Source organism: Mesoplodon densirostris, chromosome 16, assembly GCF_025265405.1.
Source record: "Mesoplodon densirostris isolate mMesDen1 chromosome 16, mMesDen1 primary haplotype, whole genome shotgun sequence".
Taxonomy (NCBI): Eukaryota; Metazoa; Chordata; class Mammalia; order Artiodactyla; family Ziphiidae; genus Mesoplodon; species Mesoplodon densirostris.
This window is the reverse complement of record NC_082676.1, coordinates 69,913,719-69,939,620: the sequence shown is the minus strand read 5'-3', so window position 1 is coordinate 69,939,620 and position 25,902 is coordinate 69,913,719. Positions and strand designations below refer to the sequence as shown.

Sequence of the window (25,902 nt, the reverse complement as noted above, 5' to 3'; positions counted from 1 at the left end):
GAAAGGGAATGATTAACCTAAACTGCAGGGCAGTGGTGACCTCCAAGCAGACGGAGGGGGTGTGATCAGACAGGGGTTTTGAAGTAAGGCACATAGATTTCCAGTACTATTATCCTTTAAAGTGTACGTACATGTTTTATTTATTTGTTTTGTTTCTATGATGTAGTCTACAATTTAAAAGCATTTTTAAGAGGGAAGAGAGATTGCTTCTGACAGTCCCCCCGCCCTGGGTACTGAGGACCCTGAATTCTATGACTTACGTCCTATGTCTCTATTTGTCACCATCTTGTTTTGTGGATCGAAGGAAACTCTCTTAACCTTTCTAAGCAGCAGACTGCATCCAGAAGTGGATTTCTACTCTACAGTTCTAGCCTTCCTAGAGGTATTGGACAAGAGAGTGTCTCTGAACTTGAAAGACTGGGATCTAGAGCCCCCAGTCTAACCAACCTGCTGGAGCAGAATTCCTTCCCAACGTCTTAGGCAAACGGTCACCCCCTCTGCTTGAGCACGTGCCATGAGGGGGAGGCTGGGGTCACAGACATCCTGTCTGTGGTGCTGGAACTCCCCCCAGGACCAGGTACCTCCATCCAGCCCCCAAATCGACCTCTTATGTTTCTGACCACTGCTCTTAGCAGCCTGTGTCTCAAGAGAGACTTGAATATCATCTGTGGTGTGAAGGCTGTGCATGGATGCGTCTGGGACCCAGGCCTGCGCGTGGCCGTGTGGCCACTTGTGTACACACGAGCCTGTGCTCTTCTCCGTGGGCCTCTCCAGTGCGGGTGGGTCTGATACTCTTCACTGTTGAGAAGCTCTAGCTTCTCCCAGGGCTTCCCGTGTACTTCCTGGTGCATCACAAAACCCCTCCCTCATTCACAAGGCATCCATGGCCTGTGTCTGCATTCCCCCCACCCCATAACCCCCGGGAAAGGGCAACGCCCAGCTCACCTGTAGAGGTCTGGGACCAGCCCGTCCTTGTACCGAGAGCACAGGTTGTTGAGGACTTGCTCGTGCTGGCCAAACAGGCGGATGTAGTTGGAGGCAGGGAAAGGCACTTTGGAAAGGCACGTGATGGTTTCCACCATCTTGTACTTGTTGGTGTGGATTCGGAAGTAAGTCCCGTTCTTCACGTTACCCGTTACTATTTCTGAACCCTGGCCGAGGAGTGCATCAGAAAAACAACGTTAGAAACATTTCTGGACTTTGGGAACTTTATCATAGCAATTTATTTTTCAAACATAATGGATGGGTTAGAGCTTATTGCCTGTTGCAAATCACAGTAGTAGATATTGACCAAACTTGACTGTAGATAAGTGCGTGTCAGAAACCATGTGTTTGAATCTGATGACTGAAAGTTCCTCAGGGTATTTGACACTGTGATTATATCGCTCCACGTTTCTAAATTAGTTGCTAGGTTACGGTCAATTCTCCGTTATTCAATACCTGGCACAGCCAGTAGGTGGAACTGGGTCTATTCTCTCCTGCGCGGCGTCATAAGACTGTTAACTCTAAGTTTTTCACAGCACCATTTTGAGAAAAACCTCCTAGTCAAAGGTGCGCAAAAGGAATTTCAGTTTTTAAAGTTCTACTCGAACGAAGGAAACAAGGAAAAAGGTGAATCCCTGACAGCTGGGTTTGCAGAGGTTCAATGGTTTGGTAGGGTCTGTTCCTGGGAAGAAGGTTCAAGATCACGGAAAATACACATACCGTTCTGTGGGCTACTTGTTAGTTTGTAAATAGTGAAAGGTGTAGATTCATGGCTTTATGTCCCCTAGAAACTGGCTAAACCACCATGTGAACCCAGATGACAAGGAAAGATGCCCCTCTACCCCAGTCACGACCACTTTTTCTATTTCAGCCCCTGATGGCCACTGACTGACCAGCCAGAGACATGCTTCCCACTGGCTCCAGCAACAAACAGAACCTCCGTGGACAAACCTGGGTTTGGCTGGTGGTGGCTGAACCCACAGACTTTGCCCCTGGACTCTGAACTCAGTACACAGTAACACTCAGTAAATCTCTCCTGAGTGCATATAGATTTAAGCTTTTGCTCTGAACTTGAATGTGGCATTTAGAAAACCAGGGCAAGTTGAACTGCACTGATCCCAAACATTTACTGAGTCCCGGACATCCCCTGGGGACTTTGTCTAAACAAGGACACACGGATTAACTGGATTTTTAAGTAAATTGAAGCAACTGGTGGATGTTTGTGTATCACGTGACTAAGCCCTGAGGAGGAACCAGCCAACTATAAAGGCACAAGGTGAGACATACAGGAGGGATGCCAGGTAAGTCCTGGGCCAGCCCCAAGGATATGCACGAGATTGGGGGACAAAACAAACACAGCTTAGGAAGGGGGTGGGGGACAGTGCCCCAGGGAGGTGCACGAGGTCCAGCATCATAGAGATGGATGGATACAGAGAGGAAATCTACCTCCATAGCAAAGTGTTTAAAAAAACACCCAGTAGGGTATTATCTAACGCAACAATGGTATATGCACAAAACTGGATGCAATGCATCCAACAGAAATTACTGGTGAGTTATTTCATAACAGGAAAATATGTTCCCAATACATTTTATACTATAGAAGTATAGTATAAAAATTTATAATGTCTTATAATTTGTAGAGAATCATTCTATTTTCATAAAAATAAGCGGTATCATTATTTGTTTTTGTGTCAACATTTTAACAAAATGTTAATGGAGAGGGCTAAGACTAAAGCTGCTGGTGCCAAACTCAAATGGTCTTTAAAGTCTTGTATTTATTCTTAGAGATGCTCACAACGGGAGCGTTCGTCACTCTCATAGCTCTGTGTGTATTTAATTCAGAAATAGCGTTTGCTATGATGAGCCACCAAGTGAAGTTGACCCTGGGGAGGCCTCTTCGCAGTCAGGGGTGCCTTGGTGAAGTTGAATGAGTGTCTGGGGGAGGGGCTGCTCCCTGGCCTTGCTGGTAGGGCGGCTGGGGATCCGGGAGAGCGGGCACTGGCCACAGCTCTGGCATAGTTTTAGCACCAAGTTTCCCTGGCCTCAGTGGACAGCAGATCCCACAAGATTGTGGACTCTCCTCTTCCTCTTTGAAGTTTCTTTATGCTGAGTGATTAAGGAAGGGAACTCAGGCATCAGAGGGCTACATCTCAGGATCCACCCACGTGGCTGACAATATTTTTGACTTGGCAAAGAGTTTCACTGAATATCCCACTCTCTGCTCACAAGCACCTGTATTTGGGGGCTGATTCAGTGGATACTGAGCACCTCAACTCGAGGGCCATGGTGACTCCATGGCTGGTTTCTCAGCATCACGTGCCCTCTGAGGTCACCCTGTTCCACAAGGGCTGTGTCGTCAGCATTGTTTCCAGTGATGTGTCATCATGGGTCTGTTTATTTGGTGGAGGGGAGTTGGCCTTACTTTTTAATTTAAAGGTTGAATTTAAAGGCACATGGAGGAAAAAAGTGCCCAGTGGTGCAAAGACAGCACATCTTGACTCTGGAAGTGACCATGACCATCGTTAATGAGATCTGGCACTGCGATCACATAACCAGGGGGCCGTCCTGGGCATGCAGCATCAAAATAGTTTGCATTGACATGAAAGGTAAGTCACCTACAGATGGGTTTCTCAGACACAAGTTACCCCTGTGGGGCTGGGCAGACTTATCTAAATTTCTGAGGTCATTCCTAGTCACTGTTGCTGACAGATGGGAAAATCCAGTGAAGTCCAGGACCCTTTCTGCTTATCTTCCCGGAAAATCACTCCACTAAACAAGGACTTAAGGCAGCTTCCAGCCTTGCCACCCGGTGAGGGATTCTGGGCTAACGACGATGATGATTTCATACACTTTCCAATTCTGTGGGAGGTGGCTAGTTTCTTCCTTTAAGAATATGAATAAATTGTTAGGAGATTTGGGTGTCGAGTTTAAAATTTTGACAGAGTAACAGGTTCTGATGTGGGTTTTTTTTTCTCTTCCTTTTTTCCTGAATATAATTATCCTTTTGAGCTCCTTTATGATTTTGACAAAGATTGGAATATGGCTCTGGAATTCACGCCAAATGAAAGACCCAGGGGTAATCAGACTCGGCGTGCAAGAAACCAGGTTCCCAGCTCCCACGATGAATACACAATTTTAAATTTAATGGTACCCAGGCAGAGTTTGTTGTGACAAATTTCTTTATTCTGTGGAGTATAAGCCAACAAAGCATGTGGACTGGAATCTGCAGATTAGTTCATTATGTAGACGACTTGGGGTCCCCTGTCTTCCTTTTGTCGGGTTACCTCATGAATTACTAAAGCATCTCCTTACTTAAATATCTCGATGCGTGAGTGCTACAAGAGTCTGATGAGATTCATCTTACTACATTTGCTGTGAGAACAGTAATTTAGTTTCTCTAGTGAAATACTGCTCCATGGGCTCCATTCTCGATCCACTGGCCATATTTAGGCGACTGCCTGACCATTTTGGCAACAATTTTACTTAATCAAATTAATTCCAAATCCAAAAGATTGCCATGGAACCATCCTACATTTTTTTTCTTGGTGAATAAAATGGGGAAAAAAAATCTGTTTAGATCTTCTGTACTAATTAAAAAGGAGGCCCACCTGGCAAAATGGTTAATTACAGTCAGGGTTCCTGCTCAAATACTGTCACAGCACCAGCCAAAGAAGCTATTCAAGTTCCATTCTTATTAAAACTCTCATTATCTAAAACTCCCTTTCGCTCCTCCTCTGACTTTATTCCGAGAGAGAACCAGTGCTTCATAAATAAATGACACTGCATGTCAGAAATCACACACCGTCCTTGAAGAATCTGGTTCAGTGTGAAACCAAGTCCAGTATTTCCTAGCTTTTGAAGCCATTCCCACCGTGTACTGTCCGAATTCCTAACCCACCGAATCTGTGAGCGGAATCCAGTGGCTGCTTCATGTCCCTAAGTTTTGTTACACAGCAGTAGAGACTGGAGCACTATTCGCTATGGTCCTTTCTTTACTTGTAAGAACATTTTGCATCAGACTGTGGATACAGGACACACCTGAAAGAATCTGGGAAAGGCCCAAAGGAAATAAGTTTTAAACACATAGCATCCATCCTTTCCCTGGAAGAACCAGGTTTCATTATTTTTCTGGAACTATAATTAACAACATCCACCACTGATGGGTCACCTGTTTGATTCCTTGAAGGCAGTGTTACTTTATATGGGACCCCTAATAACCCCAGAAATGCAGAGCAGTTGATAACTTGTCCAAAGTCCATGGGAAGTCAATGGAAGAGCTGGGATTCTGACTTCCCGAAGAGAGAGGGTGAGGGGCCAGGAGCCTGGGACATCTGGAGTCTGCTCCCCCTTACGGAATTTTCCAGCAGCTTCTACTACATCTCATTGGCCAGGACCTGCCACATGGCTGACCTCATTCTCAAGGAAATCTGGGAGATGTGCTTATTTTAACTTAGATCATTAACCCTCAAAAAAATTCAGGATGAGAAAATGGGAGTGGAAGCAGGCAACCTCCAGTGTCTTCCTCACTGATGAAAAAGCAAACACGACGCACCAGAAAGGAAACCCCAGTTGACAACAAACACCAGTTGGGACCAACTGTCCGATAATCTTACCTGAGAAGCTCACCAACCGACCAACCACGCTGTGTCCTTTCTAGTTACCTTGAACACAGGGAACGCCCCTCCCAACCCCCAAGCACATGCAGCTTCAGCTTCAGCTCGCTGGCCCTTCCTGTGTCATCCAGGGAGGGCAGGAGAACAGGGGGACCTGGACAGACATCCCAGACCCTAAGCAATTTACTTGCTATTGCCACAGAGGTGGTTATTTTAATTATCTATGGATTCATCACAGGCTACCTCAAAACCTAGTGGCTTAATGTCCTTCAGGAGGTGGATGCATAAACTGTGGTCCATCCACACAGTGGAATACTATTCAGGGCTAAAAAGAAATGGGTTATCATGCCATGAAAAGACATGGAGGGAAGTGAAATGCAAATTATTAAGTGAAGGAAGCCAATCTGAAAAGGCCACATGCTGTATGATTCCAACTCTATGACATTCTGGAAAAGGCAAAAGTATGGAGACAGTAAAAAGATCAGTGGTTACCAGGAGTTGCAGGGGAGGGAGGGAGGGATGAATAGGTGGAGCAGAGGGATTTTTAGGGCAGTGACACTACTCTGCATGATACCGTAATTGTGGGTACATGTCATTATACATTTGTCCAATAGAATTATACAGTTGTCCATAGAATGTACAACACCAAGAGTGGACCGCAATGTGAACTGTGGGCTTTAGGTGATAATGATGCATCAATGTAGGTTCATCAATTGTAAAAAATGTACCGCCCTGGTGGGGATGTTGACAATGGGGGAGGCTGTGCATGAATGGGGGCAGGGGGTATATGGGAAATCTCTGTACTTTCCTCTCACTTTTGATGTGAACCTAAAACTTCTCTAAAAAATAAATGGCTTAAAATGACAATACATTTTTATAACCTCAGTCTTTGGGAGTCAGAAATTGGGAATCGCTTATCTGGGGGATTCTGGCTCATGGTCTCCTGTACGTTTTAGTCAAGATGTTGGCCAGGGCTGCATCGTCTGAAGGCTGGATTAGAGCTGGAGGACCACTTCCACAGTGGCTCCATCACACGACTGGCTGGCGCAGAAATCCTCAATCCCTCCCCACGTGAACCTCCCAAAGGGCCACCTGGGTGACCTTACAATATGGCGGCAGTGACCCAGGAGGGTGCAAGTTGGAAGCTGTATTATCTTTCAGGACCTGGCCTTGGAAGTCACACACTATCATTTCCACAATATTCTGCTGGCCACACAGGTCAGCCCTAGTCAGTGTGGGAGAGGACCATACAAGGACATGAATACTGAGGGGTGGGAGTCAGTGGGGGCCGTTTTGGGGACCAAGCTGCCACTTGGCTTTCTGATGCATGAACCAATACATTACACTAAAGACTGAATTAAGAATTTCACCCCTACCCCCATAAATAAAGTGTTATATTTGAAAGTAAAATGAAATTCAGGAATAATACTTACAAAATCAGACTGGGCCATTTGTACCTCCAATGGGGTTGGGATGGCGGGTTTGGCGATATGCAGATAATGGTATGACCCAGGGAGGATGCCTCCTGGTGGAAATGACAAGTTTTCCACATTTTAATTCAGTCGGGTAACAACTGGGTAACAGGGCTTACGTCTGTACCACAGGACAACCAGAGATGCCTGCCGTGGTGTATGCTACTCAAATTTTCCCACTCAAGTACCTCTATTAGCAAGGAACACTCTGTGATTTATTTTATTTAATAAAATCAACATGAATGTGCCGTTATAACCCATAATATAGCCACCAATGTTCCAAGAGGTGCCAAGCTGATCCTGTGCATCCTGATTTCCCATAACTTGTGGCATTCTAATCTCTGCCTGCTAAAGCCAACCAAGACTTTGGTCTACAAATGTTGCCGTGGTGTTCCCATTCTCCATCCTCCTCCACTATGTAATCAAAATACTAAGAAAGTAAATGTTATAAGGAAAATCAACAAAGTTCTTGTTCAATGCTTTAGAAAACTCGTATTATGAAACTGTTACTATCTCTAGCTTGCCCTAGAAGCCCGAGCCTGGTCTAGCTCTGATCAGCCTCTGACACCCATGCCTTGTCTTTCTTTCCCACATCCACCACCTTTCTTAAGGTCTCATCCAGAGTGAGAAGGAGATCACAACCTCTCGGAGGCCATTTAGTTGGGTAGATAAACACAAGGACTGCAATACAGGGCTTTTGTCTCTTTAGCCTGATGTTTTGTTTACTGGATTAGGGTCCACAGACCCCCTAGGGGTCCATGGATGACTATGGGGGTTGGTCCATCAACCTTCTGCAAATAAACATACAGTTTTGTAAACATGTGCATTTTTCTGGTAGAAGATCCACAACATTCAAAGATACTGTTTTCAAGGGTAACTCCCACCTCCCAAATATAAGAAAGTTCTGTGTCACTCATATGATGATCTCCTTAGGGGTCAATAAAGCTGAGGGGATAAAACTGGACCGTTTTACAGCTGGTAATGGCCTAGCTTATCCATCCAGACAGCAGACCAAAGCCTGGGAGGCTTGGAAGTTCTCCTTACCTCTCAACTTATATTGAGAATGAAAGTTTGGTAAGATGTCAGGGCATCAAACCATACACCAGTTGTGAGGGACCTCTGGGCAAGTTACTGATCATCCCCTAGTCTCAGTTTCCTTATATGTAAAGTGAGAATCACATTCTGATGTGAAAAATTTTATCACATCAGTTCTGATGTGATAAAATCAAGTCCATAATAAATAGTTAAACATAAGAGAGAGCCCTCCCGTGTCTCTGTGCAAACCCACTGAGGGACACGGGCGCCTCCTCACCAAACCTACAGGAAACGGAGGGCTGGCTGGTCCAGATCCAACCAGTGGCTCCATCACAGGGATGAAGGTGGCCCACTACATACCTTTGATCTTGGCTCCCCTGTACATGGGGATGAGTCGGTCAAGGTCAGCCGGCGGCTCAGTCACAGGCTCGAGGGTCGGGTCAAAGAGGCTGAGCATCACTGCTGCCAGCTGGAAGCCAATTTCCTTGGAATTGAAGTTGCTGTGAGTCCACTCATTTGAGTGATACCTGTTGGAGAACTTGGTGAGGGAGCCGGCAGCTCTGATGGCTATGTCATTGGTGTGGAAGTTGGCGTCTATCACAAGTCGGCCGTCGTAGACAAGGCATGCGTCATTGAAGGCTCTGAATGTTTCGTAATCCACGTTCTTCTCACAGAAGCTGAAGAACATCTACAAAGTGAACAATCACATTATTTCTAGTTATCATTCTTCACTGTACCTTCCCAACAGGGTGAAGAGTCTCTATTTTATTACTTGGGGCACACAAGAAAACCTAAATCTACGAACAGTATGCCATAATGGTGTGTATCTTTGGTACGCAGAAGAAATTAAGATCACTCAAGGTCACTCTTTTTTTTTTTTTTAATTGCTCAATCTAGACATCCAGGGGCGAGGGTGCCACATGGTGGAATATCTCCCACAAGAGCACGTTCTTTCCCGTAAGGAGGTTTACATTCATAAACACCACCTTCCCCTCATTCTCGGACATTTCGAATCGCTCCTTCTCAGCCTCCTTCCATTTTCCTCTCCTGCGTCTGACACTTAGGTCTCTCCAGGTTCCTTCTTGGGGTCACTTCGTCCAGTTTTGAGTCTTCAGGCTGCCCCTTTCCTGCCCCCTTTAAACCCAGAAAGCCTGTCACTCCCTGCAGGATGCCCCAGAGAGAATGCAAGCCCCGTCTGCCTTGGTACCCACCAGGTTTGGGCTCCTGCCTTGTTACTTCCTGCCCTGGGTCAGCAGATGCTGATTCAGTGAAGATTTACAAGGTACCTGCAGGCCTCCATTCTCTGCCCACATTTTAATGCGTTCTCGTACTTATCTGGAGATCATCTTCCATATTGATGTTAAGTCATTAAAGCAGTCCAAGTTAGCTGTTTTTAAGTCTTCAGTTGTCATTGAAGTAGCTAAGTTGAATCATTTTTATCTTTACCTAAACACAGTTTGCCACCTTATTAAAAGCATGTTAAGAAATGAACATATGACCTGTGTCCTCATACTGGTGGATACCACAATCCCTGCTTCCTTCACACGCCAGCTCTACCCACCTCACTTGCCCCCTTACGTACAGAAATCAGCTGTCCTGAGCCAGAGGTCATGCCCTTCCCTACACCTAGGAATGGCGCGCCAATGAGGAATGAGCCACAAATGGGCCTGTAGTAGCCACTAGTCACGGGTGACTATATACTTTTAACTCTAAATTAATTAAAATCAAACAATTTAAAATCCAGACCCTCAGTTGTGGTGACCTATTTCAAATGCCCAAAAGCTACAGGTGGCGGTGGCTGCCATGTTAGACTGCACAGACATGGACCATTTCCACCATCACAGACAGTTCTATTGGACAGCACTGGACTCAGATCCACCATCCCTATGATGTCCTTTCTTCTCCCTCAGGGAACCGGCAGGGCCTTTGCCCTTCTCCCTGTCTCTGTTCACTCAGATGTCTAATCCTATCCCAATTACTCCCATCCAGGCAGCTTCTTTCTTTCAAACCTCTTTAAAATGTTTTCTGTTTTATAACCCTGCTCAGTGACCACAGGAAAATATATTTCTCTGAGTCCCTGACTCTGACACTTTCTGTCTCTCTTCTCCTCTTTTTTTTCCCTCTCTACTCCTTTCCCATCTCTATAGAAACAGACTTCCCACTCACAGAAAAATAGGAAAGACATTTGATTTGAATTGAAATTATGCATGAAAAACAGGACCATTAATGCTCAGCAGCTCCCTTCAGCATCCCCGCAAAGTTCTTCTACCTACCCAGTTTTTCTCCTACTTAAAACGACTCTTTTATTAAGGGGCACATACATATACTAGCCCTTGTTTTACTGCGTTTTAAAGACTATCAGTACCTCTATCATATTATTTTATACGGTTTTGGCGTAGGCATTGATGCTATGGTTACATTTGGGACATAGGGGTTTGTGGAATAGAATGAACGCTGGATCAGCAAATCCAACACTGTCCGTGGGAGCACGTGTTCTGAGTTACAGGCCACTCAGACCTCTCAAACACAACTCACGTGCTCCTGTAATGCCAACTGAATAGTACATAGTGGATGAAAATATGAAGTAGAAACATCTGCTTTAAATGCTTCTATAAATAATGACCTAAGGGTCTACCTTAAGGAACTAGAAAAAGAAAGGCAAAGTAGATCCAAAGCAAGCAGAAAAAAGAACATAATTGTTAAGAGCGGAAATCAATGCGAGAGAAAACTGACAGACGACGGAGACAATTAAGAAACTCAAAAGCCGGTTCTCTGGGGGGAAAAAAAAATCAATAAAATTGACAAATGTCTAGCTAGACAGAGAACTTGAGAGAGGTCCTCGTCTCTCCTTAGCTGCTGGTGGTCGCTGGCCATCCCTGCTGCTCCAGGACCTGTGGGTGCCATCACTCCATCTCTGCCTCCATCAGCACAGGGCCTTCTTCCTCATGGGCCTCCTTTCTGTCATCAAGTCTCTCTCTCCATGTAAGGGCACCAATCATTAGAGTTAGGACCCACCCCAAACCAGGATGACCGTCTCTGTACTTGACTACAACTGCCAAGATCCTATTTCCAAATAAGGTCACATCCACAGGTACTGGTTCTTAGGACCATATCTCTCTGGGGGGACATAATTCAGCCCATGACACCATGACCACACGGCCACAGTGGAGATCGTGAATATATTCGTGCCCATCAAAAGTCTCTTAATTCCCTGGCAGAGATGCCACCCAAAGCTGACAATAAATACCCTGACTGTTCCCTTCTTCCAGTTTCTAATCTCCTGACAGTTTGGCCAACCTACTGTTGGCCAAACACAGATGAGAATCAGGGGAAACTGGAGCTGGGAGGGTCCTCTGTAGAGGCCCCTCGTCATGGGGCAGAGCTGAGCAGGGGGAGCCGGAGACAGGACCTGAGGACAGCAGGCCAATGTCCGACTCATCCATTTAGGGTGAAGTTCGGGTAGGAAGGTGTGTTGGATCAAGGCAGTTGAGAGCATCTGCAAGATGTCTTTGCCATGATTCCAATTCTGACCTGGACAGGAGAGTGAAGGCCAGCAGGGGCTGCTACAGAATCTGTATTCAGTTGGATATTGGGGGAAGTTTTCTTGCACCCATGCGCCCTAAGCAGGGTATGTGTTCACCCCCAGAGTTGCCCAGGATAACCTGGGCATGCATCTTCCATGATCATCATTTTGGGAGGAAACTTTTGGTGAAAAGATGTTGATTTTCCCTATCTTATACAGGTATTGTGACATACATGTGTAGATGGTGTCCCTTTTATGTTAAAATAAAATGAACTTTTTCTGTCTTTTTCACTGCTATATCCCTCACACTTAGGACTAAGCCTGAGACCTAGTAGGTGTCCAATAAATGTTTGTGGAGTGAAGGAATAAATGAAGGTACTGAAGAGCAGAATGCAAAACCCTCCTGGGTTATCAGGAGGAAATGAGAGGTGGCAGGGAAACCCCCTCTGTGCGGGGGGTCTGCCTTGAGCTCCAGTCCAGACTCTGGGGGGATGAGGGTGGCCCATAAGGGCCCTTGGGTGAGAAGCCCTGACTTAGGTTGACCCACCCCCACTGCCAGGTGAGGGACTACTATGAGCCCGCACAGGGGTCCCCAGCTGGCTTGCCCACTAGATGCTGCTGGCATCCTTTATCCCAACCGCCAACACAACCCTTGACCCCCATAGCTCCAGCACTCACTCAGACCACAGCCCCCTCTCTCTGAGGGGTCTCCTGCTTCTCCATCACATCAACTGGCCCCTTTCCTCTCTTCTTCCCTCCTGGCTTCTGCTCATCTCCTGAACAGGGTGTGAGCTGAGCTGTGACAAGCCTCAAAGCAAAGTACTCTCTCCATACATCATGGGGGAAGATCCCCTATTGCTATTTCCAGAATCTTAGGAGGTCGACACAGCATGGACTTTGAGGCCCTGCTGGCCTGGGTTGGGATCTCAGCTGACGTGGAGTCACGGTGTTCTCATCTGTAAGGTGGGGATGCTTCCCTTGAAAGAGCTGTTGTGAGGAGGGGGTAGAATGCACTGCCAGTGTGCAGCATGGTACCCGGGACACGGGGAGCTCTCAGTGGGGCTGGGCCTCTTCAAAGCTGCCTCCCTGACACTCTGCCCAGGGACAGGCGGGGTCCAGTTCCCTTCCCCTTGAGTGTGGGCTGCCTTAGTGACCTGCTTCTAGGGTACAGAATGCGGTGGAAGGGTGCAGCTTGACTTCTGAGGCTAGGTCACGAAAGGAGATATGCTATCTCTCTCTCTCTTTCTCTCTGTGTCTCTCTCTCTGTCTCTGTCTCATTGTTTTCGGAACCCAGGGAAGCTCAGTCCCATGAAGGGGCCGCTTGTAAGTGTTCAGGTCAAAATCTCACCTGAAGCTGACCTGACACCAGCAGATGGACAAGTGGGTGAACATACCTTCTAGACGATTCCAGCCCCAACCCCAGTCTGACGTCAGCCCCAGGAGAGACCTCCAGGGAGAACTGCTGGGGGAGCCCGGTCCAACCCCAGGATCACGAGAGAGAATATTAAACGGCTGTTGTTGTTTTAGGCCACTCAGTTTGGGTGGCTCATTTCTCAGCAATAGAAAATCTGAACGTTTAGGGGAAAAAGAACGCTGTGACTATAAATTCATCACCTACCACTTTTCAGACCCCAAATCCCCCAAAGGTGGTGAGTGAGGTTCTGGGGACCTACTTACGGAGCAGGGGAGCTGGAAGGGCTTGGTGGGTGTGGTGAAGCTGGCGCTGTGGATGGGGTCTGGGTTCAGGCCATCGTTCCACTGAGCCAGGACTGCGTCCCGGTAGATGGTCACCCCCGCGGCTCGGAGCGCATCCTCCACTGCGCCCTCCACTGCGTAGTTGTTGATGCAGGTGACGATGGAGGTGGGTGGGTGCTGCACCAGGTGGATGTAGGAGCCCCTCACACCCAAGTTCAAGAGCGTCTCCACCGTGGTGTATGTGTCAATTGTGTTCCCATAGACGATGACATTCCCTACAGAAGGGGACAAATGCTTAGATACATAGTTTAAAAAAAAAAAAACCAACAACCTTATTAGTCAAATGCTAATAATGCCGAATTGCTCCCTCCAACCCTCTCATCTTTTTTCAGCTGTGGGAGGTCAGCGGTGTTACCTAGCAACAGCGACCAAGAAAATTTAGTAAAGAATGGGCACACAACATCCCACAAAGTAGTCAAGTACTTTTAACACAGAAGTAGGACATTCATTTATGTTCCTATAATTTGAAAGCTGAAATTATGCTAAATGAAACTGGTGAGAATAAAACCTTTTACCTTGTTTTTGTTCCCTATTTGCTACACTTATTAAGGGGAAAAATGGCTAAAGTTTGCAATAAATGCAAGTTCTTCCTGAGTGATGAAAAGGACAATGGTGAAAATAATTGTCATGTGCGTGATGGTACGGATACTTTAATACTTAATTGTTGAATCGTGTTGATTTCAAGGACATTTTTCCTTCTTTGAGAACTAAAGACTAGAACATTCTGCTTTGCAACAGATAATTTTATAAAGATTCAAATTCTGATTTTTAGGACTTAATGTGTCAAGACCTAGCAAAAGAGATTGGCAGGTATTCTTTTGGTGAGGAAAAATAAAATCACAAAATACCTTTGAGAGATTTCCCCTGTGTAAGAGCATTTTGATGGTAACAGTCTATACGATTTATTTATATTTCTTAAAAATATTATAGAAGTACATATGCTCTTCTACTAATGATATAAGTTTTAAGACCAATGATCCTATTACATGAGTGAGATGTATTATATGCTATGTATGTGCTGTTTCTGACACTGAATTGGCATTATTACCTCTTCACAAAGACAGAAACTGCCGTAGGTTCACATTTCAGGCAAGCTGTAACCATTTTACCACAAAATGATAGATTTGTGAACCTACCTCTCTTTTTCCTCCTGTGTATAAAATGATATGAAGAGGAATTTTATGAGACAAAATACATGGCAAGTGTACTTACTCAATTTGGTGGAATAAATTATGCAAAAATCTATTTCTATCCAAAATTGAGAGGACGTACAACGGCTTGTCTTACTTGTTTAGAAGGAAAAGAACTAGAATAGCTTTCAGATGGCTTCCCTAAGGTTAAGAGCTTCTGGAAAGTCCTCCCCTACTTCCTGTTGCTCAAACGTGGAATGCCAAGGGGCCAAGGAAGCCAGGGGCAGGGTCCTTCCTTCCCGGCTTCCCTAGGATGCTCCGATTTGGGGGCTCTGATTGCCGCCCTATTCAGACGCGCTAGTGCAGCATTCCTGGGTGAGCTGCCTTTTCCTTGGCTGAAAGAGCCAACATTTTGCTTAAATTATTGAGGCTCCCACCTGCTGTGCAACATGAATCCTGGCGGTCTGACACAACAAAGAACTAGCCTGCCAGGAGAGCCAAAACTTGAACCTCAAACTGTCATAGGTTTGAGGTTTTCTGCTCCTTTAAAATATGCACGCAAAAACAATATTCATTTTCAGTGAAACAGATTTCAGTGCTTAGGCCCCATGCAACTCAGAGTTGAATATTTTTCCAGTCTCTCCTTCATCTTGGCTTCTAGTAACTATTCTGTGAGATGGGCTTTTTCATTACAGGCTCATGGAAGCCCCAGCAATGCAGGGTTATTTAGCCAGGGTTGCCCACAGATTGTAGGCAGCTGGAGAGGATGAGGACTTCCATACATTTCAGAAAACCTCTACTATTTAAATTAGACGTTTATTTATAGATATGCTAACTTCTAAATAGTTTTGTCTCTCTTTTAATTTGAAACGCCTCCCCCAAATATGAGACTTCAGTTATTCTAACTGTCAGCTATTGTCACGATAATGCTGCATGACAAACTATCCCAAAAATCAATGCCAAACAACAATAAGCCTGTTGCAGGTTGGCCTACACGTCTGTGTCCTGGCTAATGTTGGCTGATGTGGCTCCAAGCTGTGGTTGGGGTCAGATCTGCACCACGTCTCTCTCATCCTCTTTGGACCAACAGTGACCTGAGGCCTATTCTCTTTCGGGAGCTGTGCAGGAGCACAGGCGGGCAAGCACAACTGCTCAGACACTTTCTAAGCCTCTCCTTGCAAGACATCCACTAATGTTCCATTGACCAAAGCAAGTTATGCGGCCACACCCGCACCCGCCCAAGGGGGTGAAGCACACTCTGCCCACAGCGGGGATGTGCGTGTGTGCATATTTGCTGAACAACGGTCCAAAATCACAGTCATATTGGGCACATAGTAAATCATGCCTATGTGATGTCATCTAAAATTTTTCATCTAAATGTGTTTTATATGATTATTTACTTACATTGTCTCATTACCCACAAAACAGAATAAAATCTCATTATAATTTTTTTACTACCTAAATAAGAACATGTCACAGGTCAAATCACATTCCTCCATATACATAACAAGACCCAATGTTACAAAGTCAGCCTGTTACTCTTTGCCAGTTTGATCCCTTGCCTTTTACATGTTTCCACTCTGGGGGGGATTATTCTTTCCATTATCTTTGTGCAATTGTAAGTTCTTTCTACATCATTTCCCACTTTTTCTTTGTGAAGAGTTTTTAGATTCAATTCCTGTTTATCTCGTGACTCTTATATACCTGGCCTAAAGCCAGGCACTTTAATACACAATCCCAGGAACTCCCTGGTGGTCCAGTGGTTAGGACTCCAAGCTCTCGCTGCTAGGGACCTGAGTTCGAGCCCTGGTCGGGGATCCAGCAAGCTGCGCAGTGTGGCCAAAAGAAAATAAAAAGTTACCTCTGGTAACAGCTCTCTTTCTGGGCCAGGCCCCCTATCTAAATTCTTAAAAAAAAATACACAATCCATCATTATTATTATTATTATTACCAGTAACAATAACATTTAGAACTGTTATCAATAACATTGGCTTCACGCAAATGCCATAAGTAATTTTTTCAGAAACTGACAGTAAAAATATAAGCATGAAGATAATTCATAGGATAAGCAAAGTCATATTTAGGGGAGTCCCCAGGACAAAAGCTAGCAGACAAAGATTTTTATTATTATTTAATTTATTTATTTATTTATTTATTTATTTATTTATTTATTTTTGTGGTACGCGGGCCTCTCACTGTTGTGGCCTCTCCCGTTGCGGAGCACAGGCTCCAGACGCGCAGGCTCAGCGGCCATGGCTCACGGGCCCAGCCACTCCGCGGCATGTGGGATCTTCCCGGACCGGGACACGAACCCATGTTCCCTGCATCGGCAGGCGGACTCTTTAACCACTGCGCCACCAAGGAAGCCCAAAGATTTTTATTATTAATGTACGTGTTTCGGGACAAATCAATCTAGGTATAAAAATATGATTACTTACACTTATCAGAGTAATGTTACCAGCATGGATGGGGTGGAACTAGGGTTTTTGAAGCCCCCTGGACTGGGCTATGCTTGTGGTTGTACCTGGGCCCCAGCAGAAGGTCCAGCCCCAGGCAGGTGAGGTCCCTGCAGGCCCGAGGCCGTCTCTGCCTTGCCTTCCTTGCATCGGCAGTCTACACTCCCTGGCTTACCTGGGGGAGGAGAGGACTTCAGGCTCACCTTGCCCACCCTGCCCACCCTGGGGCCTCACACAGAGCCTGGCCTGCAATGGGTGTGACAAAACGTTTCCCGACCAGATGCACGGATGAGTGTTTGAGCTTTATCAGCTTGCTGATCCAAAACTAACTGGGCTTTCCTTTTGTGCCCTTTCAATATTTACTGCAGAACACCCTCACTCTGGCCAGGTTTTCCTACTACGTATTTCGACCGGGTGTTCACTATTAAGTTGGCACTGCAAGACCAGTCCAGCCACAGGATGGGTTGTATACCTGAGATTTGTAACACAGAAACATGTTAGATCTGGCTATTAGGTTTCCCTTCTAGCCCACGAAATCCTACACGATCCTAAATGTAACCAAAACTGTGTGTGCCTCCAGCACAACAGTATAAAATAATACTCCTGCCATGTTGGTGCAGTTTAAACCAAGGGACCAAGGATATTTTCCAGGGAGGTGAGCCCTTGTGTAACTATCACGCTGCGGACAGCTGGGTGAATTTGGGGCCAAATCAAAGAGGGAAGATGGAGAGGGAAGGAAACAGAGAAAGAAAGGGAGGGGGCAGAGAGAGAGAAGAACCTAGAATGCCTCAGAGAAATGGCTGGCTGAGTTAGAAGCAAGCAAAGCAATTATACTCCAATAAAGATGTAAAAAAAAAAAACAGGTGAGAAAAGTGGTTGTGAGGTGGGGGAGGGGTGGGGCAACTGGGCCGTGAATAACAACACTGCAAAGGGCTTTGTGAGGGCGATGCTGGGTCTGACGGTGTGTCCCAAGGGGACCACGCGGGTGGCTGGGGTCCTGCTGGCGCAGAACATCCTGACGGCTGGTGGAGGAGGGGGGGCAGCCCCAGGGTATGTGGAACCCACGGCATCTGTCATCCACAGCCGGCTTAAGAGGTCAGACAACCCCAGTTCATTAAAGATCCATTCAGCTCATGCATTTCCACCACTTAGGTACTCTGTAACGCACGGAGTCTTTGCAAATATTTTGAAGGAGGTGACACATTGCAGGGGCTTCCTTGATCTTGTTGGGATTTCGCATATATTCTCTGGAAGTTTCTATGCATACGTGGAAGAAACAGAGTGGCAAAGCTGAGGATTTCCCCCTGGATTTCAGTTTTATGCTAAGAGATCTGGCCACTGTCTTCTTCGCAGCAGCTCAGTTTACTTAACAGATAAGAAACAACCAGTCTTTGCACTTGACCTGATGGGTGGCAGAGGGGAAGTGGTAGGCGGCCCTACTTTGAACTGGCAAATGATAACTCACGATTCGAACAGTCTGGGTGGATTTTCAATAGGGGCAGTGGAATAGAACTATACCAGTTTTCATGGGAGGCCGATCTTTGTTGCTCCTTCTAGGGGATACATTATGCATTACTGAGAGTACAGAGCAGAATCGGAAGGCAGAGTACAAGCAGGGCACGGTGGTGAAAAGACGACCTTGTGAAAGCCCCTGGAATTGAAGTTGGCGGGAAGGAGCACCCAGTCTCTCTCTCACGCTCGCTTGCAAGGACCTTTGGGACAGAATGTGCAAGGGAGCTTCCAAAGGAAAGAGGGGCCCAGCTGGGGGGGAAGAGGGGGCGTGATGATTCCTATCACCACCTGGGTGAGCCGTCACTTCTCCACCTCAGGCTGAAAAAGCACTAAGACCAGCCGTCTGAAATGTTGGCATGAACGTAAAGGTGATGCTTTTGCTTTCTGATGCCCTCTTGTTGAAGGTGTAAATGAATACACCAGCAACTCTGATTGTGTGACCACCAAAATAAGGCAAGCCCACACAAGATGTAAAGAGGAAGGATTCTCCAGGAAGGAAACCATCACTTGGAAAGGAGAAAAGGGAAGGATTTTCTGATCTGGCATTCTGGCCAGGAAGTCACATCTCAAGAGGATAAGAAATAAATTCAAGATTTATGCACATAGATATTAATAAGAATTTTTCTTTACAGTTATTGCATTTTTAAGACCAGAGAAAATAAGAATTATATGCTACATTTTATAATGTACGTATTTTAAGTTATTTTATTATTGTATGTATATTTACATATTCCATTGTATTTTAATGAAGAATTATGGTTCCTTTCCACTTCAAAAGAAACAGAGATTATGTAAGATCAGAACAGGCCCATGAGAAAAGTTTTATTATGCTCTCCAGAAAACTGAGGACAGAGAGGTTAAGTAACAAGCTCACAAGGTCACACAGCAGTAGATGGTTCATCAGAACTCAGACCTTCCAGGTCTGATTTCAGAACCAGTGCTCACACCACTGCACTATATTTGCAGACGGATATATAACATGTTCTTTAAAAACCCCTCTAATTAGCATTGTATCTGTATTATTAACTTTAGGGAATAACCAGATAATGAAAGCATTTTAAATAGATACCCTAGAATATTAATAAATTGTGAAATAAACACACACTTAAAAAACATATTATGTTCATGAATAGACCGTTAAATACTCTTTTTACTTTTTAGACGTCAAAGCATAAGATTTCTATGACACGTCTCATTTTGCTCTGTCAAATAAAAAGGGAAGAATATATTAGATATAGCATAACAAAGGCTTTGTTCGGTGATTCATGCACTGGAATTTTAATGTTATACTTTTCTTACAAACATGCTTTTAATAAGGCATAAACTGTATTTAGCTAAAGATGAAAATAATTGATCCACTTCGGGCCATCAAGGCGGTGTATTTTTTTGCACTTTACTTTCATCCTACTTTTCATTTTCATGGAAAGTACAGAGGTAATAGCAGATGAATTTCAATTAGTTTCAATTAATGCCATAAACTGTTATAATGTATTAGGTTGCTAGGTTCTATCTGAAACCCCCCGCCGCCCCCGGCTAAACCCTCCAGGTTTTTTTGCAGCTGAAAGCCAGTGATGTCAGCTATTCTCCAGGATACTGGAGCAGTTCTAATAGTTTAGGATAATTTACATCTATCAACTCATCCAACTCCAGAGGCCAATAAACAATTTCCTTCAGACTGGACTAATTCCATCACAGAACAACTGTTTCTCCTTTGGAAGCAGAGGAAGACATGATAAAACAGAGACAGGGGCAGGGGAGAGTGGTGATGCTTTGGGGGAGATACCTGTGCATTTTCAAGGGGCAGAAATTCAGAGGAAAGCTAACCTCCTCCTATTTAAAAAAAAATAAAATCCATTGTTTCTGCTACGTAGCATCCTTCTGTCCTTCTAGAACAATCCCTCCACCGTCCTCAGCAAACAAGCCCCTCCTCTCGAGTCTGCGTACTTCAAAGTTAGGCCTGGAGTTTCCCAGGATTCTGGGTGTGCTTCCTGGAAGGACATTTGACCCAATCACAGCCCGTGAGACACAGGAGTTTTTTTCTCAGGCTCTTGGGAGAAGGGCCCTATCCTCAGCTCCCTCCCTCCAACCCCAGCCTGAACTATTGAGAAAAAGGAAAATTAGCACTGAGGGAGCGAAAGCTAACTATCATGAAAAATGTCCACATTCTTTCTGGTGTTATTAGAAACCAAGGGCTGACAGGCGGAGCGACCGTAATGGATGCGGGAACAAAGCCCTGCTCCTCGTTTTCATGAAGTGCCAACTTCCAGTTTCCAGCTTCAAATACCATCAGCCCATAACTGACTTGGAAATAAGCTAGATGCGGCGGTGCCAGGAGGACCTCAAATGGATCAGAGATGGCTGCTTCCAGCCCGCCCCTGCCTGAACGGCTGCCCCGCTCCAGCCCTGACCCATCCTTCCCCGAGGGCTTTCTCTCTGCCGCCCTGGGCGCCAGAGATAGGAGTTCGCCTTCCTGCAGTGCTGTTTTGTACACAGCATCACCCCTGGTTCCCCAGCCTCTAAAAAGTAACCAGTTAAACCTGGACTCCCCTGGACCCTCCCCCTTCCCCTCCCACTGCTGCCCGTCACGGAGTCTGCCCGGCCTGAGTTGTTGGGTCATGGTCTTTGGATACGAATCAAACTCCCCCAACCTCTCTCTTCCTTTGCTTATCCTGCTCTTCTTCTTCTTTTTTTTTTCCAGCAATTTCAGTCTTTTAAAAAATTTTTATTAAAAATTTTTTTTTTATTTTTGGCTGTGTTGGGTCTTCGTTGCTGCGCGAAGGCTCTCTCCAGTTGCGTCAAGCGGGGACTATTCTTCGTTGTGGTGTGCAGGCTTCTCATTGCGGTGGCTTCTCTTGTTGCAGAGCATGGGCTCTAGGCGCGTGGGCTTCAGTAGTTGTGGCACACGGGCTCCGTAGTTGTGGCTCGCGGGCTCTAGAGCGCAGGCTCAGCAGTTGTGGCGCATGGGCTTGGTTGCTTCACAGCATGTGGGATCTTCCCAGACCAGGGCTCGAAGCCATGTCCCCTGCATTGGCAGGCGGATTCTTAACCACTGCGCCACCAGAGAAGCCCCTATCCTGCCCTTTAAGGCTGAACTCAAATCCTCCTTTCTTGAGGAAACCTTCTCTAAACTTCACAGCCTCCAGGGCTCTCATGAAGGTCATGATGCCTCTCTACAACCAGACTGGTACCTGGTGTACACAGCTCCCCATCTTTTGTGTAGAGACTGTGCTAGGCTGCACCATCACCAGGATGGCAGGGTCTGAGACCTACACCCTGGAGAAACAACCCTATCACATGTAGCAATAGTATTAGTACGAAGGCTAACAACAGCCCATATGATTGAACTCCTACTGTGCTGCCCTGAGCTGGACATGTAATATCTTATCTCATTTAATCCTCATAGCAGCCCATGTGAGGAAGATATCTGGAATGGCACTAATTAAATTCAAGTCTGAATATGACTCTAATTATGGAAAAACTACAAAGAGAAAGAGCTTCCTCAAGGCAGGAGGTTAACATTTTTCTTTCCAACTTTTCTTATAGTCATTTGAAAAGGGTCACTACCCTAAGTCGAATGAACTTGGCTGGGTCTGTTTCTCAGATGCCTCCCAGAGCCTAGGCCCAGCATCTGAGTGTTTGGACTACCTACCTGGGAGATGCACTGCCCTGGGGGTATCATTAAGCACTGGACCTGGGGAAAACAGCCTACTTTTAGGACAAGAAACTAACGTCTATAAACTCCCTAACCTGGCCGTTCAGTGGACAAAAGCAGGCACGCAGGGGTTTTATGCAACCGTTAATGGGAGACATTCTTAACTCTTGCAAAAGCATTTATTTCCCTTTAGGTGGGCACCAGAGTATCACCATCTTCGACCGCTAGTCAAGGCAACACGATAGCTGGATGCTATTCCCTCACCTGAAAACCAAGAGCTTCTTACATTGGAATTTCTAAGTTCTCTGCCATAAGCATTCAACCTTAAGAACTTGCATTGCCACGTTCAAAGGCCCTTTTCTTGGTCAAAAGGCTCCTGAATCCTAACGTTCAAAACAGCCAACAGTTCGATTAAAACACTGCATTATAACAGGACTGGGCACATTCCTAAGACATAATGTATATTTTGTATTGAACCATTGGCTTTTGTGTTTTCAGCAAGCTTAAGTTACAACTTGAGGTCTGGACTTGAAGAAACGGTAATGAGTTGTCACAAATTGTATGGATAAAAGCAGGGTTCTGCAAACTATGACTCATCCCCTATTTTTGTAAATAAAGTTTTATTGGAACACAGCCATGCCTATTCATTGACATATTGTCTGTGGCTGCTTTCTTGCCGTAGCAGCAGAGTTGGGTGGTTGGGACAGAGACCGTATGGCCTGCTAAACCTAAGATTTTTACTACCTGGCCCTTTACAGTAAAAGTTTGCTGACCCCCAGATAAGAGAATTCCCTAAGTGTACTTAGGTCATAGGGCAATGATTAAAGAATGACTAAAATATTGAAACAGGTTTAAACACATACAGATGCAAAACTGAAAATAATACCGAGTTTTAATGCAAAAATTAAAATATTGAATACTTTGACAAGTTTTTATTCTGGGTCCCCAGTATATATCTATATATCCCACCTCTGCCCAAAGGTTCCAGACCCAGTTGGTTTTATGGGTGATTCCTGTCCAATTTTTAGGTTATACAAAGTATTTCTGACCCACCAAAAATATGGAAAACTTCCCCAAAACACTTTATAAGACTAGCATACCCTTCATTCCAAAAACTTGCCAAGTAAAGCATAAAAGAGAAAACAGGCCAATCTTACTCATGAGTTTAGATGCAAATAGCCTCTAAGTACTAACAAATTGATTTCAGCAATGTATCGAATATCCTTTGATACCTATTTTTGATTTTTAATGAAGTAAATGTAGAAACTTGACAAAAAGTTAACTAACACCTAAATCTTCCACCAAAAATCGGAAGAAACTATATTTAATTTTAATATATTAATTATATTAACTAACATAATGAAATTATATTTAAACAAATACATTCAATAAACTCATATATTTAATTTTATATACTGATCTCCACACTCCAGTCACTTACTGATTTTTCCATCCCGGGACTGAATCAAAGGTCTGGGTTAGAAGCCCAGCCCATCCCAGGTGGTTGTATAACCCAACCAAGTCCCTGATCCTCCCTGTGCTTTCGGTAAACTGAAGGGGCTGCACTAAGTCATCTCTAAAACTTGACTCCCCAGGTTTCAATTAAAGACAAATAGGCAGCCAGGCCCTGCTCTAGTTATTCTACTAGTCAAACAATTTCCATTAACCCAAGCAATAGAGAGGAAGATGCTTGAGAAAACAATTTGTACAAATGTTTTACTCTCTCATTTGGCTTCAGGAAGTGGCAGGCAACTCGAATATGTTCATTTGTGGGAAGGACTGTGCAGGCAACCACGAAGGAGAACAATGGGTTGTGAAAGAAAAGAGCCCTTCCAACTCAGACCTTTCTTTTTCTTCCGAGGTCTTTTCAGCTTCACAAAAGGAGTCATATTTTCCATATAATTGCTAAACATGTTTGCTTATTAAATTATTCTTTAATTAGTTAATGATTTTAGCCATGCTTTGCTCTTTGGATATTCATTTTTGTGTAATAAAATAATTATAGATAATTAAACTATCTCAAGCCTTTTTCTTTCCCCTAGAAAACATGCTGGGTATCCAAAAATGACAAGTTGTAAATTAATCTGGAAAACAAAGCATGGCAGATGAATGATTTGGTTGGAATTAATTAGGCACTAATTATATACTGGAACTAGACGAAGAATAAGACTCATTATAAAGATAAAATGCTGTTCTGAAAAGATGCACAGTTACCAGCATCCTTACCTTCTGCAGCAATGGAGTTGTTCCTGATCCAAGTCAGGGCCTTCAAGCAATCTTCTTCGTCGTTGAGGGTGAAATGATTGCAGGGAACTGGGCCCGTGTACTGCTGCAGACTGCTGTTCAGAACTTCTCTGTTTGTCGGGTGTTGACTAATGTCGGCCCCTGTAGGGCGTGGGACCTGAGATACATTACAGAGAGATGCTTATTTCAGTGGTAACAGGTGAAGCACTCACAAGTAATGAGTTAATTCATTGATTGATTGATTATTAAAATAAACAAAGCAATACCCAGTACAGGTGTGCCTTTTGCTGTCTCAAGATATAATCAGGTCTTAATTTTAAAAAAACCCAAAAAACAGGTGAAATGACCACTTGGAGCTAATTCTCAGAAGGAGCTGCCCTAGTCATCTGATGCTGCGTAACAAGTTATTCCAAGGCTCGGTAGTGCAAAACCCCCATTCAATAGGCTCACAGATTCTGTAGGTCAGCCATGCAGCCAGGGAATGGTGGGGGACAGTTTGTTTAGCAATGTTGGAGGCCTCAGCTGGGAAGACCTGAAGGCTGGGGGTGGTGACCTGATGGCCGGGGGCTGGAATCACCTGGAGATAAACTCTCTCAATCCTTTTTCTTTCCCCAAGAAAACATGGTGGGTATTTAAAAAGATGACAAGTCATCACTCTATGTCTAGCAGTTGGTGCTGGCTGTGATCCCAGCTGGGGTTGTCGGCCGGAACTCCACGTGGGGCCTCTCCCTGTGGCCTGAGCTTCCTCACAGCTGGTGGGCCGGGGGGTTGAGTTCTGGGGCTCATGTCCTGGGAGAGGGTAGCAGTCCAGCGAGCTCTACATTCTTCTCTTCCCTGGTCCTGAGAGCCCAGCAGGGCCTCTCTTGCCACGTTCAGTCACAGAGGTCTTCACAGAGGCCTGGCCAGGGTCAAGGGGAGGGAACCCAGGACCCTGTTGTTCCTGCAAGGGGGGCGGGGCCATGGAAGAGCACGTAGTACTGGATTTGATGTCGCTGTTTTTGGTAAAAACAATCTGCACTGAGGCAATTATATCAAGGGATTGAAATTCAAGCACGTAGAGGGTCTACCCACAAAATGAGGGAAGTGGGCTACTACTTACTTGTGAAAATTATAGGATTATCTTTCACTTTGTCAAAGAAGTGCTCTCTCTCTCTCTCTCTCTCAACACTGAGCCCTCCCAGTACAGCTCCTGCTCCCTCGCTTTTGACATAGACGTGGGTGAAGACAGACGCTTTCCTCTGCTGTAGGAAACCCAATAACGGATGATGGCCAACTCTTGTCCTTGGTGTCCAGGATGCTGTGACAAGCTGGACGCCCAGGCCCTGGCCAGAGCGTTCAGCCGTGACTCAACTCCATCCGGTCATTGTCAGGGTAGAGTAGGGGTTCAGGGTGGCCAGATCTGATCACTCAAGAAGTGCCAGATACTTGGGTTTTTTATGTGGACTCCTGATTTGTTCATTACTTTGGTTCAATTAAAATCGAGCAAACAGACGCCATTGTGGAAGCCAAGTCAAACGGCACAGTGG

The 25,902-nt window shown here is 45.2% G+C and overlaps 1 protein-coding gene across 1 annotated transcript in view; it reads right to left on the bottom strand.

Annotated features, from left to right (window-relative positions):
• Positions 1-25,902, bottom strand: part of CFAP61 (cilia and flagella associated protein 61) — a 249,891-nt gene that overhangs the window by 45,703 nt on the left and 178,286 nt on the right. The window contains exons 21-25 of the mRNA XM_060119879.1: positions 24,359-24,533; positions 13,305-13,597; positions 8,465-8,792; positions 7,031-7,122; positions 946-1,151 (exon numbers count right to left, since the gene is read on the bottom strand). Of these exons, the coding sequence (XP_059975862.1) occupies positions 946-1,151; positions 7,031-7,122; positions 8,465-8,792; positions 13,305-13,597; positions 24,359-24,533 (1,094 nt within the window). The remainder of the gene's footprint in view (positions 1-945; positions 1,152-7,030; positions 7,123-8,464; positions 8,793-13,304; positions 13,598-24,358; positions 24,534-25,902) is intronic.